This window comes from Pseudomassariella vexata (assembly GCF_002105095.1).
Source record: "Pseudomassariella vexata strain CBS 129021 chromosome Unknown BCR38scaffold_1, whole genome shotgun sequence".
In the NCBI taxonomy this organism is placed as follows: Eukaryota; Fungi; Ascomycota; class Sordariomycetes; order Amphisphaeriales; family Pseudomassariaceae; genus Pseudomassariella; species Pseudomassariella vexata.
The window spans coordinates 4232718-4250879 of NW_024467956.1; the positions used below are offsets into that span (position 1 = coordinate 4232718).

An 18162-nucleotide genomic window follows, 5' to 3' on the forward strand; every position below is an offset into this window, starting at 1 on the left:
CCCATACCATTCCATCATCTTCAGGTCCTTTTTCTTCCTTATCAAATCCTCGTCCAGTCTCTCCACATCGTCCTCTGTCCAGCCTAGTGGACCCTCATGTTCAATAGCAATGTGAACTATGACTCCACGGGGAGTCTCGTGGGCGGTGAGAGGCCCTAATGAGAGTCAGTCCAAGTCCGAGAGGTGGTGTATTGGGTCAGCAATACAAGCCGAGTCGGGATGGGCTCCTGTCCACGTGCCCATATGCCACAGGCGCTGTTGAAAGGCACGGTCAATGGTGCCGCGTGGTTGGGAGAGTGCCATAAGGCCAATGATGATGGCAAAATCCCCGCCTAGGCCGGCCGATCTGGGTATACCTGGGTAAGGGTTCTTGTACAGCTGGGATATGATCGGGTGTTTCTCCATCCAGTCCGCGTGTTTCCCAGCAATGTACCTGTTCCCGCCGTTCGCGAGGGCGCGGCTTACGCCGTGCTCGTGATGGAAGTGGAGCGCGTGCCAGCGGTCGAATGCTCCAATGTTGGCGGACGCATCACAAGGGGCATATACGCATGGCAGAAAAGGGCCGCAGTGATACACGGTCCGAGTGGAATACTGCGGGGCCACCGCATATGTAGTCGTGGTGTTGCCGTCTTGGTCCGTGGCGTACTGATCTCTCGTGATTCTGCCTATCTGACCTGGTCCATTTCGAATCCAATACCACCCTTCGGCTACAGTAACGACCCCGTTGTGGTATTGAAAGACCGTCCCCACATCCTCGATGTCGAAACCATCGTACCTCAGCGGAGGCATCTCATTCCCATACTGATCCACGTTACGGGCGTTTTCCAGCATGTTTGCTTCATTCACCACGAACAGAAATCTGACGCTCGTTTGACCTCCTTGCGTGCTGGATGAAGCCCTGGAAGATTGTTGAGTCTTGGAAGATCGCCCGTCAGATTTAGAAGATTTGCCATCGTGGTCGTGGTGGGATTTGTGGGGTTTGGAGTTAGATTTTGCGTGCTGTTACTATCAGCATATATTCTCGCCTACCCTCGAGACATCATACCGAACTATGTTTTGGCCCCGACCAGGACATTACCACACACGGAGCACTTGCGGTATGAGATTGCTATTGCCAAAATACAGCAGTGAGTCGCAAAATCGCTATTCGTAAATACCGGGAAGGGGGGTTCTGGTATAGCAACTGATGCTTCTAATGTGGTCAAGCGGAGCCATACGATCGTTAAAGAAGAACGAGCGCATCCCAGGTCTATTCCAACATACGTCGAATGAGCCGAATGAGCCGAAGGAGCAATGAGCCGCGTTGGGCTCAAACGCATCCCCTAGGCACAACCCCTCCCCCACGCTTCATCCAGACTGTTGGAGGAATTGGGTGTACGCCGGAAAAATTGTCGCGAGATGCGCCGATCCACCCCATCTTATCAGTTATCAAGAACTGCAGGCATTGCTGGCTCCATAAGTCGACCGTGTTAGTTGCAGGCCTCGACCGGGGCGTCCTAGGAGTGACTCCATCATGATCTTGGGAATGTCGCGCGGGTGCTGGTAGCAGATAGTGGATAGTGGGGGTCAAGGTATCTCGCTATTCAACCTGAGGTTCAAATCCCGGTTCCCAGCCAATGGCAATGGTTGCGGCTTTCGTTTCCTTCCGACAAGACTGCATCCACATCTCGACGCTGCACACACCGGTCGATGCAGGAAAAGCATTGACTAATCGCGCCTACCAATGAGTTTCCGGATATAAAATGATCTTTTTTGCGAGAACGGAAGATGGCAAGCCGGACGTGAGCAGGTGTGGGCTAAACACGTCACAGAACGGCCGGTATGGGCTGATGGGCTTCACCGGTACCGCTGCTGGGCTCGACCTCTCAGATTCACCTCACTTCTGCATGATTTTGCCGGAGTTCGTCACTTACTCAGAAGATATCGGTACTGATTCGGTACTCGAGCAAGAGAAGGTGTTGCTCGTTGCAATCAGCTCGGTGTGGAGCTGCCATGTCATCTATCCATAGGCAACCTGCTACCAAAGCTCAGGCGGCTGCAGTCGGCATTGCTGATCGCATAGCTTTCCGAATAGGACTCCAACGAGGGAAGTATCAAAAGCGAATGGGATGGAAGAATAGGGTAGTACAACGTGGGTCGCATTTGTGGGAGATTGAATTCGAGCATCCTCCCATGTATAAAATCAACTGCGTGAATCGGTGCGTTGAAGACAAAGTAGAATGAAAAATGTACAGGCTAGAATACTCCCGCGTGTAGAGAAGCGTGTCTTTTTGTAGGCTAAGAAATATTGTGATGCTATACCTCTCGTCGATGACATGTTCCAGCTTAGCGCAGCGAGGCTCATGCACGCGAGTCTCGTTTGGGGCGTACTGTTTTGAACGGATCTGCCCCAAGTATGTAACAGTTTCTAGCAATACCCCATGGCAGCGGCGTTGGTGAAAATAAACTGGCCGATGGAGTATCACATATGCAGGCCCAACACCGACATTTTCAGGCAGACGAATCGTTGCAGCTTCTCTCATACAACCTGGGTGGCCGTCAAGATCGACCTGCCACCGAAGGACACTGCATCATATAGCAACAGGAATGATGACGTTTCAATGACGTGTAAAGCGGATGCCGTTGATTGGCCGTACGGTGAGCGACGCGGCTGCAAAGAGGTGAATTTCGACATGCTGGCATGTCATCGGATGAAGTTGGGACCAGCCATAATCACTATTCATCATATCGATAGCTTGTACGTCCTTGTCCCGACAGCACCTACGGCGGTCGTGTCGTGGTGCAGTAGGGGGAGGGCAGAATTCGAGTTCCTATCGATCGGAGCAATGACAAATCGTGACCACGTTTCCGGGCGTTCGGGGGGCGCGGGGTCTGCGCATAGATGTCACGAGTAGTCTCAAGACACATCTTTGGTGCTTTGTTTCAAATGCGTCGACGCCCATCGTCACTTCCAACGGCCCAACGCCAGTTAGCGAGAGGGGTCAGTCTTTTGAGATTACCGTTGGGAAGGCGGGACTACGATTCGAGTCAGTTCAGGGCGACTATGATGCGAGGCATTCAGGACGATGGAAGGGTTCAGACGATTGGTATCCCCGTCAACATTTTCAACTGACGTTAAATTTAGCATCGAGGCTGGCGGCAGCGGCCTCAATCAGGACGGCGGCGCGGGCTAACTGAGTTGGGATCCCTGGGGTGACATGGCCCCACTTGAAAGCATCTACCCGGCGAGGTCATCATTGACAGGACGGCGAAGTTGTCAAGATTTCGCCGACCGTGTTGACGAGAGCGAAGGGTAGCTTCGGATTGGTCCGGTTGGGCTAGCATGCCGTGTTGATGATAAGTTGCATGTTTGTTTTGGGTGGGGACGGGGCATGGCGACCCTAAGGTCTATCTCTCCACATGCTGTAGGAAAGCCGTGTCAAAATTACCGGAAGACGTCAAGAAGAGGATCTGTAGCCTAGTTGCTCCCGAGGTCTGGTTGGATCACCTGGGCGTTGTGCTGCCCAAGGTTGGTGCCAGGTGGGAGCATTCCGAAGCGAAGATCGGGTGCTCTTGCCACAAATGGGGCGCAAGCACAACACCCGGGGCCTTCCCAGTATTTGCTTGATCTGCGATTCATCGAAGAATTCGCGATGGGCGGGAACGTGCGTACAGCTTTTCCAAGTCTGATCCGCCTCCAAACTGGCACCATTTTAATGGTCTCCAGACTGTTCGCAAAGTGCTCCTTAGAATGTTTCGATATGTTGATATCGAAGGCAAAGTGCCTTCGGCCGTGCTTGATCGGCGAAAGGTCAAGTAGCTAGTACGAACCCACGCTGTACTTTACTCTTTCTGGCGCTCGGCGAGGATATGTATCTTTCACGGAACCGGGTGTAGCAAGGTGCCATACGTAACTTTCTTTAATTTCGTGTTTTCATCTCCTTCAATATTCCCCTTCGAGACGAAACCTTGGGATTTTTGAGATTGCCGGTACGCTTGCATCGTCAGTGGTCACGAGATAGATGTAGATGTTGAGCAATCAACTCGACAACAGATTCGGAGTCATACGACAGGAGCAAAGGGGACGCCTCGCGCTCGACTAACTGCATTGTGCTTAGCTCCAATGCTCCCGCATCTTCCATCTCGATGCATTCTGTGACGATTGAGATTTCAGCAGACCATTGGCCAAGCTCAGATCGCGTATTGCTGCAATGTATCGCACCTCAAAAGAATTCGTATTCAGCAAAGAGGGACATCAATCCCGAATGGCTCCGCCGCATCATTCTCGAATAGAAACGCTTCTGCTAGTGGCAAGAGACTTGTCTTGAGTGCATTGTCTCGAGCATGAAATTCGTGATATCAGAGGCAATTAATATATTTGCACCCAGAACAGAACGCGATACGCCATTCCTCGTTTGCGGCTCACTCAAATGGTATACCGTTGCTTGACACACCTGAGCTGAAGACCCAATTCGTAACGCCTAAACACGTGAGCTCAGTCTCATGCAAGCCTCGGAAGCTTCTAGAAGAATACATCATTGAACATGAAATGATCGATCATCGTTTTTGGGTTCTTGCAGAACTGAAGCCTGATCTGTCATAAATGAGGTATGATATATCACTGCAAAATGCAGGCTTGAAAGAGCGTGTCTGTGCTCATTTCGGCTCAAGTCCATTTGCAAGTTTCCAATATGAACAATGAGAATCTGCAGGGAGATCAAAGTAGTCAGCTCATGGCTACCCTGCCTATTCCCTGGTGCCCCGGCCTGGTCCTGCATACAGTCGCCTGGGAGACATCGGACGGCTCGTGATCACAAGGCTCACACACTGCAACTTGGCTAAGTTATGGTCACGTTCCCACGCACCTAATTGACTTGGCCTGTCAATACTTGGGGGTCGGAATCACACACAAACCAACGAACCCAACATAGTGCGCAGAGTCTCGAGGACATGACTGAACGGCAGCGAGTAATCGCTTGTTTGTGAACAATAGAGCGCCGTCACTGGTCCTATTCCAACATGCGTGGGTTTGGGGAGTGCTTCACGAAGAACCACCTCATATCTTCCCAAAAGGGCCGACTACTCGTGCCACTTACCGCAAAGTTCGGTACGTTCCGGTGCATCCGCCCGATGCGTCATTACCCCAGTTTCGGGAACTTTGTCCAGGCGGACGAGTCTCCCGAGTCCCCATTTTTGAGATCTGATCTCTTAAGCCCCAATCGCACACTGAAGCAGGGATCAATGCAGACAATCCCAGTTTCAAGTCTTCTTAGCGTCTTCAGTGTCGTTCGTGAAGGCGTCCTGGGGTTGATCTCTCTCTCTCTTGCGGGCGAATTACGACTCAACCTTATTTTGACTTTGCCTCTATGCAAGGGACCATAGGTATAGTAACGGCTCTATACTCGCAAAAACTTCTGCGGGGAGTCTTGACAAAGAAAGTCTTTGAGCCGGACGTCTATTTTCGCCATGGTCCCGAGGTTCCGCGCGGAGGCTGCCATCTCGTGCCATTCTATCAACAAGGATACATCGCTGAAAACCCGCCTTGCCTTGTCAATGATAATCATCCCACTTGCACCTTATGCAACCTTCGTCCTCCCTGTATTTCGTCCCTGATCCATGCCCGCTCAAGGAACAACTGTCTCCGCTCCCCAACCACGACGCAAGCCGCCAGCTCAACTTTTTGCATTTGGAAGAGAGGCAAACTGTCTTTTGAGATCAACTTCATTTCCACCGTTGCCAAGCGTTGGGAAGCCACGGTGCTAGCGAATCAAAATGAGACAGCTCCCTCCCTGGCTATAGGGTCTTGTGCTCGTATGACGAAAGCAGCATATTCATAATGACCTCAGACCTTGCTGTCACATTGATGCAATGTAAACTCTGGCTAGAGTGCAGGGTCATGTCGGCATTTCAGGTATCTCGAAGTGGCTATGGCATCGCGATGGAGGTGGATGTCATATGATGTGTCTGGATCTTAGCACAGATCTGAACCACTCAAGCACACTCAGGCCTGAAGTTATAAAAATCCCGTCGCCATTGCTGATGGAAGACGACTTAGCAAATTAAATTCATTGTAAGCGGAGCGTAATCTATTCTTCCCATCGAGAAGAATGACACTCATATAAATCAAATATCGACAATTCAATATCGTCAAAATGAAAACTACATCCATTTTCACCGCTATAACTCTATCATCCACCATCTGGGCCGATCCTTTCCCAGACGAAGTGCACCTTCTCCACCCCCGCGACCTAGCAACAGTCCAACAAGTCATCCAGTCTGTCAGCACGTCCCTAACCCAACTAGATACAACCGTCAAAGCCTTTGATGGTAGCAACTTGAATCAACTCACCACCGACGCCTCGGCCCTAGTCGACACACTCAAGCAAGGCATCACCAAAGTGCAAGGCACTACTCCTCTCACCCTCCAAGACGCCCTGTCCCTTCAAAGCACCGTCACTGATCTTCAGACGAAGGGGCAGACACTGCTGGATTCACTCACGGCCAAGAAATCTCAGATTGAGAAGGCGGGTCTGTGTACTGTGGTACAGACTAACCTGAAGGATGTGAGCGACCAGAGCAAGGCGTTGATAGATGCGGTGGTGCAGAAGGTGCCGCAGGAGGCGCAGACAATAGCGGGAAATTTGGCGAGTGGGGTTACAAGCACGTTGCAGGGTGGGCAGGCATCCTTTGGGCAGGGAAACTGTACGAATGCCGCAGGGGCGGCAGGGGCGGGAGGTGGTGGCGGTGGTGGCGGAGGGGGGATGCCTACGCCCGTGAGTGACCCTTCGATGCTGTGGTTTTAAATGCATCTGTGATACGGGACGGCTGACGCGATACAATACAGTCTCCTACACCCACTCAAGGCCCAGCTGGCGGCGCAGGTGGCGGCGGAAACATGACCACGATGCCCATGCCAACACCTCCTAGCGGAGCTGGTGCTGGCCAAGGTCAGGGAGAGGGCCTGGCAACCTTGACTCTCACCATGACGATACCGTGTCCCTGTGTCCCCGTTAGTCCTGGTGGAGGGTCCGGAGGCAGTAACGGCGGGGGAGGAGGCAGTGGTGGAAGCAATGGCGGCGGCGGGAGCGGTGGAGGTGGCACGGGCGGGGGCATGGGCGGAGGTGGCATGGGGTAAGTCGTCCTCACGATTGCTATATATCCACTCCGCCCCTAACGAAGTCGTTATTCACCACTACGCCACTACCCCTTTCCACTATGAGATTGTCGTTGATTCTGTTGCGTATTTTTGAATAAATGTCGACCTGGAGCCTCATATCTAACCTGGGAACAGACTGTAACTAACGGATCCTGAATCCTGTAGGTCAAACACAACGTCGGCCATGCCTCCTATGGCAGGAGGGGGCGGCGGCGGTGGTGGTGACGCAGGAGGTATGAATCAGATGACGCCTCGGCCTCCTGTCGTGACGGCAGCTGCTGCGGTAAATTCGAGGGCTCCCGTGGCTGCGGTCGCGGGATTGATTGCTGCGTTGCTATGGTGATATCAAATTGTTCATTTGCAAGAAAGCGTATAAGGTAGCGGCCCTGCAGGGTATGTTTTATTTCAATTGGTTGCGCCTAGGCTGGGCTTAGTCGGCACCGCATGATATCCTTGGTTGCTTAATTACATAGTACCACAACATAATCGAGGAATCCGAACGAGTAGCAGCGCATGTCAATTCAGATGCCGTTGCCTTGACTATCAAAATTTCCCCTTCCAAAGCCACATCTAGGCACATCCGTCGGACATGGCACATTCTCAGACGGCACAAATTTGAGAGCGTTCCTACCCAATCCTCCAACGAGCGTGATGGGCCATAAGGGTCTTTAAGTATATGAAGACACACAACAATTCCAGAGTACGTAAAGTGTCGGAGCGGACAGTACAGATAATAGGCATGGCTGAGATACCGGAAGGTCCGGCGAATTAATTGTAACAGCCAAGAAAACTCTAATAGAGCCGTCAGGCACAAAAAAGCCCAGTTCAGGGCTAATGTAGTCCAATAGTACCCGCTTTGTCTTGGATCGGGGTTAAGCTAGATTGATATAATTAAAAAGGCCAGACATACATTTTGAAGAGATAGTACATGTTATTTTAATGAAGAGCAGTTTGAGTCCACTATCCCCCTCTCTTACTGCTGAGATTAATAAATCAATATTATAAACGCTCCTGGAAGAGGACGGCTCTTGCATGATGTATTCTCAGCCATCTCAGTGATCACTCTGCATACTGTAGTTAGCAGGATACAAGAAAATCAGTCATGTCATTTACATCAGTGTTCCATAGTGCATTAGAATTGGCAATATCCAAGTTCGCAGGTAACATTCTAGATCAATTGAGTTTATCGAACACCCCATAAACGCAGTTGCTACAATGATCTTCAGATGATAACTCGAAACCTCAAGCTGACATAGTTGTCGTCGCCGTGGGGCAAGAAGGCGGCGAGTAAGTTGGGGACGGAGAACAAGCCGGGTAACATCTGCAAACTGTCAGTCTCCATACCATTGAATTACATAATATATAAGCATCAAACTTTCCGAGAATTTATTAATTAGAGATGGACTCACCCTCCATAAGTCAATACAGCCGTTGTCCCACAAGTTTTCAAATAATCCACACACAAAGTCGAAGAGCACGGCAATGTCGTCTGTTGTGTCGAGATCGCCGGGGTTGTCACCGGTCCGGATGGAACACTACTAGTCCCCGTGCAAGGCGGTGCCGTGAACGTAGGCCACGGCGCGCAGTCCGCAAAACATCCGCCGTACCACAGGCCGCAGTCATTTATGTAGTCCACGCAGACGGTGCGAGTGCTGCAGTCATCCGTTACCGGTGTTGACGAGCTGGCCGGGTAGGAACTCGTGGTTGTACATGGCGGGGCGGCAGCAGTGATTGCCACCAGTGCCAGAATGGGGAGGGCGTGGAACAACATTGTGATAATATTAGTTGCTGTGTATTACGCAGCGAGTGTACGTTGTTTGTGTAGAGAGAATGGATAGGCACTGCCTAGGTCACTGGTAGACATACTTGGTCCAGTGTTTTATACCCATCACGCAACAATCAATCAATCAACGTTACTTCGTACCTTGCCGGAGTCATGGGAAGTGCAGCTTTCACGCAAATACGAGATATAGTCTTGGCGTAGTCCAAGAAGCCGCCGGGCGGACTTCCTACCGATCAGGGTTGCTGATCCCATATCTTACTCTTGCCTAGTTCGAATCGGAGGATTAGATTAAAGACCCGCGAGTTTGCAATAAGGGTCCAATGCGTTCTTTCGGCGTTATGCTGCGCTTGCCGTTTATGGCTAACAGCAATAACACCAAATCGGGGGAGGCAAACAATATCTGAGTCCCTCCAGCTGCGCTTATCCCGGTTCTAACGAGTAGGCTAGCGGAATGTGAGGAGCCCTATGGGTGTTAGTTCCTAGAGAGATTCCGTATTTGGACAACAGGACAACCCAGTTGAAACTTCAATGGGATGCCATGGCCTTCGCAAAGCAACAGCTGACTGGGGATTGTGGAATGGGACTAGTATAAAATCAACTTGAAAGCCCCTTCATCAATTACAACCTTAGCTTGCAACGTCGTACTAATAGCCTAATATCAGAGCTGCGACTTGGCGAGTTGCGGGGAAGCTGCGTACTAAAATTAGCGTTACGTCCCCTGAGCCTGAGATGCACTCTTTCGCCGCAAAACTCTTGTCAGCGAATGAGCAATGGCGATGGCTTTCAAAACGTGGACGCCAGCCAGCAGCTCAGTTGGTCGTGGCGGTGAGAATTACTCCGTCTTGCATGGACACCGGGACGGACTTTCGCATGCTCACCTACCGTATGCTCACCAACTACTAGGACGTGGAGCAAATGTCGTGATTGCGCGAGGAAGTTGTAAGCGCAAGCAGCGCCAAATTTCTCGTGCGACTCACTTCCAAGGAAAGACCTCGCTCCTTAGCCAGCTTAGGGGCGGCCAGAATCTTCTTGTACCACTTGCAACGGCAGCAGGACTGCGATGATGGATGAGGTTGCATGATGAATCTTGGACTTCTACGGTTTGTCCACAGTACAATTGAAAGCAATCTGATCATTTGGGTGGGACCAACCCGTAGCCCATTTCCCCGTCCGACTTCTCGCACTCAACCACCCAACCACCAATTCGCAACGATGTCATTCCAACACACGAACGCACCCGGGAAGTCCACACCGGTACCTCACCCGCCGCTTGATGAAGGCCCGTAGCGGACAGGTGTTTGCCAATCGTTGTCTTCGTGGCATTCAAACGTTCCAAGAGTTGGGATGTGGTGTTCCTGTATTGACTTGACGGTCAAAGTTGCACAGCGTCCCGAGCCCACATTCCTCTCTCGCTATTCGATGCAGGATCATGCGAATGCCACTGCATGGAGCGATGGCTAGATATGCCCTGTGAGATTCGGCTGTGAGAAATTACCGTTGCGCTAGCTCAACAATCCAACGGCTTTGCATTGTAGGCCATCCGAAAAGTCAGAATCGACGCTACTGCTAGTAAGGCCGGCGCGTCTTGCATTCCACTGGAATCTTCGCTAAGGATGTGACAGATCTTAACCTCCCCAAAATGCCGCCGCATCAGGTGTTGCCGAAGCCGAATTACGCTGTTTCTTCGGTTTCGACGGAGATACGCTTTATTTTGACTGGACGGACGACTTAGTGTGCTGGCTCGACAGAACTGCTTGATGACATGATGCGGGGGTTGGGTGGTAAGCTCCGACCAAAGTGGCAACATGACAGTAGGTAGGGGCGGCGAACCTTGCAATCAACGGACGGCCTCGACCCTCCCTGACGTCACCCGACAGATGACCGCGCGCGCTTTTGCAGTGCCCTCGATGCTATCCTCCCAATCATTTGCTGGACCGCAATGTGGCCGATACCAGACTGCGATGCTTGTTGCCAGACACCCCCCCCCCGAGTAGAGGCCTTACAATCTGCTTTGTTACGTCGAGCTGCAGGTGAATGTGTACGTTGGGACCCACCTTGCCGTGCTGTAGAAGTATCTAGTCGTATATATTGTACTGTGGCAAGATCATGATCTCTTAAGTACTGAGACCTTGACCCCATCTTTAGGGGTTTTCTACTCAGGCGTGTCTGTTTGAAAGTGCATATCGACGGCTGATTGAAGTCGGATAGTTGGTTGTCTTCTGCTGTGCCGTCTTGAGATCGGCAAATCATGGCGTCCAAATCCTCCCGATACGACCCTCGCTACGACGACACGTACATATCCAAAGAAGCGTACCCGGATCCTCGTGCACCACCAGCCAGTGATGCCTATGAATATATTGGTCCTGATGCTTTCCCCGAACCACCTACGCATACGTTCGATCCAGATACCGTGCCCCCACCTAGACGGGGCAGTCCATCGCGGCGTCACAAATCCAACAGGTCCGCGACGCAACCACCAAAGACAAGCAGACGCTCTCCTCCAGCATCGAGGCGCGCGGTGTCACCAGCTCCACGATCGTCTAGACTCGACGGGTCACCACCTCCACCACGGCATTCAAGGCGCACCCGATCACCACCCCGCGGACGGCCCGCGCGTGCCGCTACCGCCCCGGTGCAAACCACCAAAACGTCTAGACGCAGCAAGTTCGTCGACAAGCCTGCGGTTCAGAACCTGAATAAGTATGGACGGAAAGGGTTGCACACACTCGGCGACGTGGTGGAGGCGTATGCCGCTGCTCAGGCGGGGGCGGATGTCAGGGGCCGATCCGTGGATCGTGATTATCCTGCCGGCGGGTTTTACTCAAAGCCACGCGGCAGTTCGCACAACTACTTCCTCGATAATGACATGCGACCCCATCGCCGCTCTCACCATCTGTCGCCGAGTCCATCCCCATCACCCGTACGCCGGGGAACCGCCCGACACAGTAAGAGAAGGCGGCCTTCGTTGAATGGTAGACAGAAATCTTATAGCGTGTCGCCAGGGCGATACAGTCGGGATTCGAGCTACGACCGTGGTCGTGGTCAATCTCACAGACATAGCCGGCGACGATCCCCGTCGAGCAGTCTAACCCCCTCGCCACGGCCACGTGGACGACGTCCCCGATCGCAGCCTCATGGCGATTCAACCACAACAGGTCCCACGTCCCGGAGGCATTCGAGCATGAACGCCTACAGATCGAACATGAAGACGCCGCATCCCGAAGGCGCTCATCGGTGGCAACTGGCTGCCCGAGCAGCATTGGAGGCTGGCGGCGTAACTGCATTCCGGCTCCGCAAGGAACCGGGACCCTGGACGGGCGAAAAGGGGGCGAAGGTTGTTACGGCCGCTGTAGGGGCTGCAGCCATTGATGCATTCATCGACAAGGATCCGCGACGTCGGGGTGGCGGCGGCATGAAGGGCATGGCGGAAAATGCTATCGGTGGGATGCTGGCTAGCAAACTGATGGGCTTCAAGTCGGCGACTACGCGGAAGGGGGACTCGCGGTACGTGTAAACTGCCTGGTATTGCTGAGTGACGACCATTTCGTATGTTCGTTTGCAAGTCCAATGCCGAGAAGGCGCTCGCCTGACACACGGCCCGTATCGATCTGAAAGTTCCGCTTTATATATTTCACGCATGGTAGGAGTCAGGGCCCGGGTGCGATGTGACATTCGGTCCACAGGACGGCAGAACCGGGGATATGATGAACTGTTATGTTAAAGGAAACCCAGAGCAACAGAAAATGTAGAACCTGCATGCGGGGAGTTTAGACAAATTGAATACTTGCTTGTCTCACCACGATTGTACAGGTAATATCATTCACGAACACGCTGTTGTAACGAAATGGGGCAATGCAAGGTGGGTGGCGTAAGATTATGTTGTGAAACTTCCAAGTGCATGGATGGTTCCGAAGTTGAAGTTTATGGCTCCCAAGTTCCGAAAGGTCAGTAATGAGCATCAAATCTTATACGCTCTGTATATAATGTGAGGGGATATATTTGACATTAGTAGTCAAGCCTTGGAACGTTCTGCATTTTGCTGGCTAACATGAAGGAAGGAGTGATAATGGTGTTCGCTGTGTTGGCCAGCAGCAGATGGGATAGCGTCGTGCCTGACGCAGCGGCAGCTTCCCTGCTTCTAGGAATTTTGGCACTGACGAACGACAAGGTATGAAACAAAGTCTACGTCAAGATTAACTTGTCCATCAGCATCACATCGAGATGTACCTATTTACCAAGCCCACTTCGAAAATATATTCATATAACATTTGGAACTAGTTTCAATATCCACATCATTTATGGAGTAGGACAAACTTAAATACTTAAGCGGTCGTTTGCAGTTGTTATCTGGCTATCCTGGCCGAGAAAAACTGTTGACAATGAACCCCGGGGACCCCAAACGTCGACTTATCATCATCCAACGCGGCAACTATCTAGCACCACCAACCTAGGAAGTGTGACGGCCGGTGTCACGATGCCACGAAACCCACTAGCTGTGGACCCGTAGGAGCACTGGCCATCTGAAGGCGGGATTGAAGATCCTCAGATGTGAGCCAGCCTATTTTAGTTTCTCTTTCTTTCCTTGTCGAGAATCGTTAAGTCAATACAGTGCATTAGAGTGTTTTGACTCTTCAACTGTGCTCACCGTGACAGGAAGCAATGAACGATTTTCAGGAAGCTGCTTCATCAGAGGCCTGGGATAAACTCTAGCCAGCGTGCAATCGGCTGCATATTCAATAGTGCCATATTAGGATACTAACGTCGGATGCAGTACAATTATACCGGTACATACCACCCTGGTGTCACCTGATTTAAGGACTGTCTCCTGGACCGCACGTATTTTCTACAAAGTTTATCGAAACGTCTACCCTCCAACTAACTATTTCGTATTGTAGAGCTCTATAATACGCCGATTTACTATACTGCGCTAGTCCTCTAACTAGGCTATAGCTAGGCCTAGTTTGAAGTAAAACGGATTTATCGACCTACCTAAATAATAACGGCAAGGAAAATAGTTAAAGAAGCGTAGCAACGTGATTATTTTGGACGGAATAATATGGTTACTTCGCCGCTAGCTAAGAAGCAGTTCTACGACCCATTGAGCTCCGTAAACCGACGGGACCCTATATAGAGTTAGTAGACTAGAGTCGCTAGGGATAAACTCAACTCCGGGAGGTCCTTATAGAGGCAGATTAGGTACAAAGTGTCAGGGTACGGCTAGGCCGAAGGCAATAGTACAGAGTGATGGGGAGTAACGGGCGTCCCTCCTACGTAGCACCGGGTGGTCACTGGCGATCACTGGCGGTCTCAGGTAGGGGTGCCCACGATGATGCATTGATCTCTACTCTCCCTCTATCTTCTTCCCGGGCCTCCGCCCCTTACATAGATAGCTAGAACCCGACGTCGGAGCCGCGGAGCACTAGTTTCTCCGATTGTTCCGCAAACCAAGACTTCCATATCGTGTCATGACTCGCACATCCCTACACCAGAGCTCCACCGGTGTCCCACCGGTGCCTATAGCATTCTGTTCTCTGACACAAAGGGAAACATCGTGGTGGATCCAGCGAGGATAACAGTGATAGCGCCGGTGACAACAGTGGGAGTGACGACGAAGTTAACTATAGCCTTATGTGAAAACAATATCCACTAAAATACCCTCAACTCCACGAGCACGCTCCTTTGATACCCCATCCATCAACCCACCAGCCATTTTGCTTACTAATTTGACCACCAACCCACCAATGGGTCACGGTGGGTTATTATTGAGTTGAGCTAAGGCTTGGGACCATCAAATAACTCGCTCATAGTCCTGGCCAATCGCCTGCAGATGGTTGTGTCGTTCATTTGCGACACGAAGGAACACTAGGACACGATTGGCGTCAGTAGATGCTTATTCTCCACTAATGACATTGTCAGTCGTCCTTTTGAGACGTAAGTTAATTGCAGTTATATTAATACACTGTAAGAATATTGAAAAACTAGCAGCTAGACAACTTGATTCAATTGTAGCTCGACCGATCCCAAGGGTCAGATTCCGAACAAAGGGCTAGGTAATAAACAGGTAAGCATGGAGTATTTGATACAAGATTTCCAGACTTGCTTAGAAAGATAAATAATTAACGCTTATGTGATAGGCAGTCCTCCCGATTCCCCCCATGCCGATTCATATATCGCCATTCATTCGTTATCTGTGGCCCGACGAACCGTCCAGTTCAGTGGGCCACTGAGCTAATGCACCGGGCAGCTCATACGATTGACCCGACATGTGGCTGGAGTCTGCGTACGGCTGCTGATGCATGGTACTAGCCTGGTCCGAGTACATAGTGTTGGTGTTGCTCACACTATTATACGTCTTGGGCTCCTCCTCACCTGGGGCCACCGCGACTTCCGCGGCCGTGGTCTGGGCTGGATCGGCTTGAGTCTTCTTGTTCCTCCGCGACCGCAGGAGGAAGAAAGCGACCGTTGCGATAAGCACGACGGCGGCGGCGACGCCGATGGCGATGCCGATGATGGAGCCCGTCGAGAGCTTTTTGCTGTCCGAGTCCGACGGCGAAGATGACGGCGAAGATGACCACTTAGAAGGGGAGCAGAAATTGCTCCTGACGACCTGGTTGGTCTCGTCTACGGCCACGAGCTGCTCGGCGCGGCCAGTGTTATCGGCCGTCCACATAGTCCACTCGCCGGCGTCGAGGTTAACCATGATGTACATGAAGGACAGGAAGTTCCGGTTCAGGTTCATGTTGGTGATATAGGGTATCTCGTTTATGAGGAGGTCGCTTTCGGTCTGGCTTTCCGTCCAGGCGCCCGTGTTTAGGTCCATGTCCACGTGGGGTACGACCAGTTCACTGTTTGAAACTTCGATGGGGGGTGGTCCGTCCTCGATGGTGACAAGCAGGTTGCCTTCGAACCTTGTGCAAACGTCTTTTGTCAGCAATAGCCTTCCTTGCTTTATTAGGAGATGAATCCGTGACAAAGGGGTCATAGGAAGACGACGACATAAATAAAAAGGAGACAGAAAAACAGGAAAGCAACGGCACTAACGGAGAATCGCCATTCAGATACTTGAGGTCGTAGTAGTTCAGACCCAGGCTCCTAACGGTGGTGTTTCCTAGAGTGTTTGTCACAAACGAAGTCCAATTTGTCATGGAGACGAAGTTCTCGAAACTGCCCTGGTACGGCATATCACCCACACCAATACTCGTGGGATCGATACAGGCCGGAAGACTGGATTCCAGCATAGGGTATTTCGAGCCGTCCAGGAATTTAAGGGAGATGCCAGAGACCGTGACATCCATCCCCGATTTGCAACGGGTATAATTGAGCTTGCGGGTGTAGTTGGTGCCGTGCAACTTAGCCTCGTCGTAGCCTCCAAATACGATGCTGCCATTGAGCGGGGTATTGCGACCTTCCAGTCCCCAGAAGAAGGACCAAGATAGCGAGGAAATAAGGCCTTGCTCTTTAAGGCCCCTGAGGAAGGTCGAGTTCCGGCCCAGTCCCAGAGTGGCCATAGGGTAGTACATCTGCTCCCCTGAGTTGTTCTGGGCCACGCCAAAGTTGTAATTGGAGAGCTGGACATGGCTATTCAAGATGAACTGGTCGCTGTATTGTGTCAGCTGCGGCAAATCCTGTGATGAATCGGAGGCAAATGCCGCCCCGTCGCCTTGGTCGTGTGTCGTCGACGATACGACATCGTAGGCCCCGCCCCGAGCCGTGATGCAACTCTGGTCAGGATAATCAGCCCATGACGCATGGCAAAGGTTCGTTTTGTCGTAAACAAAAGTGTTGTTGTTCCTGGACAGAAAGTTAGTCTCTTGTGCCCAACTGCGAAAGCAAAGGGTGGCTAACCAGCCAGGCATGAAGGCGATATTCTGCGGTGGCGATCCTATGCCTACGGATATACCTCTCGCCAGAGCCCCGTTGCGTTGGTTTGCGACGGCAAAATTGGTTATTGGAACAGAGACAGGACTAGCGACACATGATGCAGAGCTCGTTGATTGGGAAGCGACTAAGGGGGAAAAGAGAACGAAGAACAAGGCCGCCATCCCGAGTTTGTGCTTCCCACAGATGCCGATTGGCGGAGCCATCATAATGCACTGGCGAGACTGGCAATCAACTCATATATCGGTCTTCCGACAGATTCTTGGATGCTATGAGCACGATTCTATCAGGTGATAATCGTGACTGAGAACAATGTAGGCAACGGTGAGTTGTGGATTCCAAGCAATGTTGAAGCAGTTTGCTGCCTCAGCCTGACTTCCGAGACTTGGGACGAGTTGCGAGGATCCCACACGACGCAGGCCAGTCTGCAGCAACCAAGGCGACCCCGAAGAAGCATGGAACCCCGATTCCCACCGTGCCACCCATGCTCACGCTTTCCTTCCGTCTCTCTCCGTGCGACTTCGCCTCGTATCCTTTGCCTTCCATTTAGGTATATACATAATCAGAAGTTAGTTAAGCCCTTTTGGGAATCCACTGGCCTTTTCCTTCGACTGTTCAAGTACCTTTGCTAGTGTCTGCCCAGCTGCTGAATCTAGGTGGGATTCTTGCAAAGGCCAGACCAGGGATTTTAATGAACGGGGTTCTCCATCTTCCCACTGCTGACAGAAAGCCTGGATACTCCATGGGTAATAAAGCGCCGCTACACATCGAACCAGCATTAGGACTCAGAAGGATCCTACAAACACTCAGGTATTGGGGATATTTTATCAGTAATCTCCGTCAATACGCCTCTCCAGGCATGCGGAATGTCAGCGTGTAAATTGCCCTAAATTCAGCCACCAAACAACATCTATGGAACTGTATGGGATGGAACTTTCGGCTAGGAGAATACTTGTTATGGGGTTCGTAATATGCGGAAATTCTGCGTGACTGGAGAGGTGCTTGAGGCGTGGTGCAACCTATCGCAGTGCTAATGTCGAACGACAACGTCGAGATACGCCATGCCGAGAAACGTTCTATCGGTACGACAGCATCTCCTTACTACCAGATACGGTTGAGCTGGTATCCTTTTTATCCGTTTTTGTACAACGGTGTTTTTTCTTTTTCTTTTTAGAAACTCCTCGAGGGATCCCGCTGTTTCGATTATGATTGGGACATGATACGTAATGCAGAGGTGGTGCCGCACGAGGACAGGTTTGGGGCTGAAATAAATTAGCCTACCACCTATTGCATGGTCCCGGTCCCATATATTCATGGCATGGATCTGAAGATTTTAGGAAAAACCCGGTCAGTGTCATCTCATCCT

At 51.4% G+C, this 18162-nt stretch overlaps 7 protein-coding genes across 7 annotated transcripts; 4 read left to right on the forward strand and 3 right to left on the reverse strand.

Moving 5' to 3' along the window:
- Positions 1 to 165: 165 nt before the first annotated feature.
- Positions 166 to 912, reverse strand: BCR38DRAFT_331047 (uncharacterized protein; the record flags this gene model as incomplete). The annotated part of the gene is made up of 1 exon (XM_040855018.1): positions 166 to 912. A coding segment is annotated over one exon (747 nt), but the record flags the coding sequence as incomplete, so codon positions are not given.
- Positions 913 to 5261: 4349 nt separating this feature from the next.
- On the forward strand, positions 5262 to 5974 carry BCR38DRAFT_27563 (uncharacterized protein). Its single transcript, XM_040854461.1, has one exon. The coding sequence runs from the start codon at positions 5346 to 5348 to the stop codon at positions 5814 to 5816; it is 471 nt and encodes a 156-aa protein (XP_040721700.1). The 5' UTR covers positions 5262 to 5345; the 3' UTR covers positions 5817 to 5974.
- Positions 5975 to 6131: 157 nt separating this feature from the next.
- On the forward strand, positions 6132 to 7478 carry BCR38DRAFT_330492 (hydrophobic surface binding protein A-domain-containing protein; the record flags this gene model as incomplete). Its single annotated transcript, XM_040854967.1, has 2 exons — positions 6132 to 6756; positions 7339 to 7478. The coding sequence occupies 2 exons, from the start codon at positions 6132 to 6134 to the stop codon at positions 7476 to 7478; spliced, it is 765 nt and encodes a 254-aa protein (XP_040721701.1).
- A 956-nt stretch (positions 7479 to 8434) lies between these two features.
- On the reverse strand, positions 8435 to 9048 carry BCR38DRAFT_418936 (uncharacterized protein). Its single transcript, XM_040859260.1, has one exon. The coding sequence runs from the start codon at positions 8904 to 8906 to the stop codon at positions 8541 to 8543; it is 366 nt and encodes a 121-aa protein (XP_040721702.1). The 5' UTR covers positions 8907 to 9048; the 3' UTR covers positions 8435 to 8540.
- A 518-nt stretch (positions 9049 to 9566) lies between these two features.
- Positions 9567 to 9831, forward strand: BCR38DRAFT_418937 (uncharacterized protein). The gene has a single exon (XM_040859261.1). It carries the CDS (start codon positions 9648 to 9650, stop codon positions 9819 to 9821), a length of 174 nt encoding a protein of 57 aa, XP_040721703.1. The 5' UTR covers positions 9567 to 9647; the 3' UTR covers positions 9822 to 9831.
- A 1186-nt stretch (positions 9832 to 11017) lies between these two features.
- On the forward strand, positions 11018 to 12719 carry BCR38DRAFT_418939 (uncharacterized protein). Its single transcript, XM_040859262.1, has one exon. It carries the CDS (start codon positions 11167 to 11169, stop codon positions 12430 to 12432), a length of 1266 nt encoding a protein of 421 aa, XP_040721704.1. The 5' UTR covers positions 11018 to 11166; the 3' UTR covers positions 12433 to 12719.
- A 2131-nt stretch (positions 12720 to 14850) lies between these two features.
- Positions 14851 to 17225, reverse strand: BCR38DRAFT_418942 (uncharacterized protein). Its single transcript, XM_040859263.1, has 3 exons — positions 16764 to 17225; positions 15960 to 16709; positions 14851 to 15826 (listed from the first exon to the last, which is right to left on the reverse strand). Exons 1-3 carry the CDS (start codon positions 17003 to 17005, stop codon positions 15103 to 15105), a joined length of 1716 nt encoding a protein of 571 aa, XP_040721705.1. The 5' UTR covers positions 17006 to 17225; the 3' UTR covers positions 14851 to 15102.
- Between the last annotated feature and the right edge of the window lie 937 nt (positions 17226 to 18162).

Bases quoted from the DNA above. Each gene is read 5' to 3' on its own strand.
- BCR38DRAFT_27563 (XM_040854461.1), top strand. From the start codon at position 5,346: ATGCAAGGGACCATAGGTATAGTAACGGCTCTATACTCGCAAAAACTT.
- BCR38DRAFT_418936 (XM_040859260.1), bottom strand. From the start codon at position 8,906: ATGTTGTTCCACGCCCTCCCCATTCTGGCACTGGTGGCAATCACTGCT.
- BCR38DRAFT_418937 (XM_040859261.1), top strand. From the start codon at position 9,648: ATGCACTCTTTCGCCGCAAAACTCTTGTCAGCGAATGAGCAATGGCGA.
- BCR38DRAFT_418939 (XM_040859262.1), top strand. From the start codon at position 11,167: ATGGCGTCCAAATCCTCCCGATACGACCCTCGCTACGACGACACGTAC.
- BCR38DRAFT_418942 (XM_040859263.1), bottom strand. From the start codon at position 17,005: ATGATGGCTCCGCCAATCGGCATCTGTGGGAAGCACAAACTCGGGATG. The intron at 16,710-16,763 runs GTTAGCCACCCT...CTTTCTGTCCAG, and splicing joins ATCGCCTTCATGCCTGGCTG to GAACAACAACACTTTTGTTT. The intron at 15,827-15,959 runs GTTAGTGCCGTT...CGTTTGCACAAG, and splicing joins TATCTGAATGGCGATTCTCC to GTTCGAAGGCAACCTGCTTG.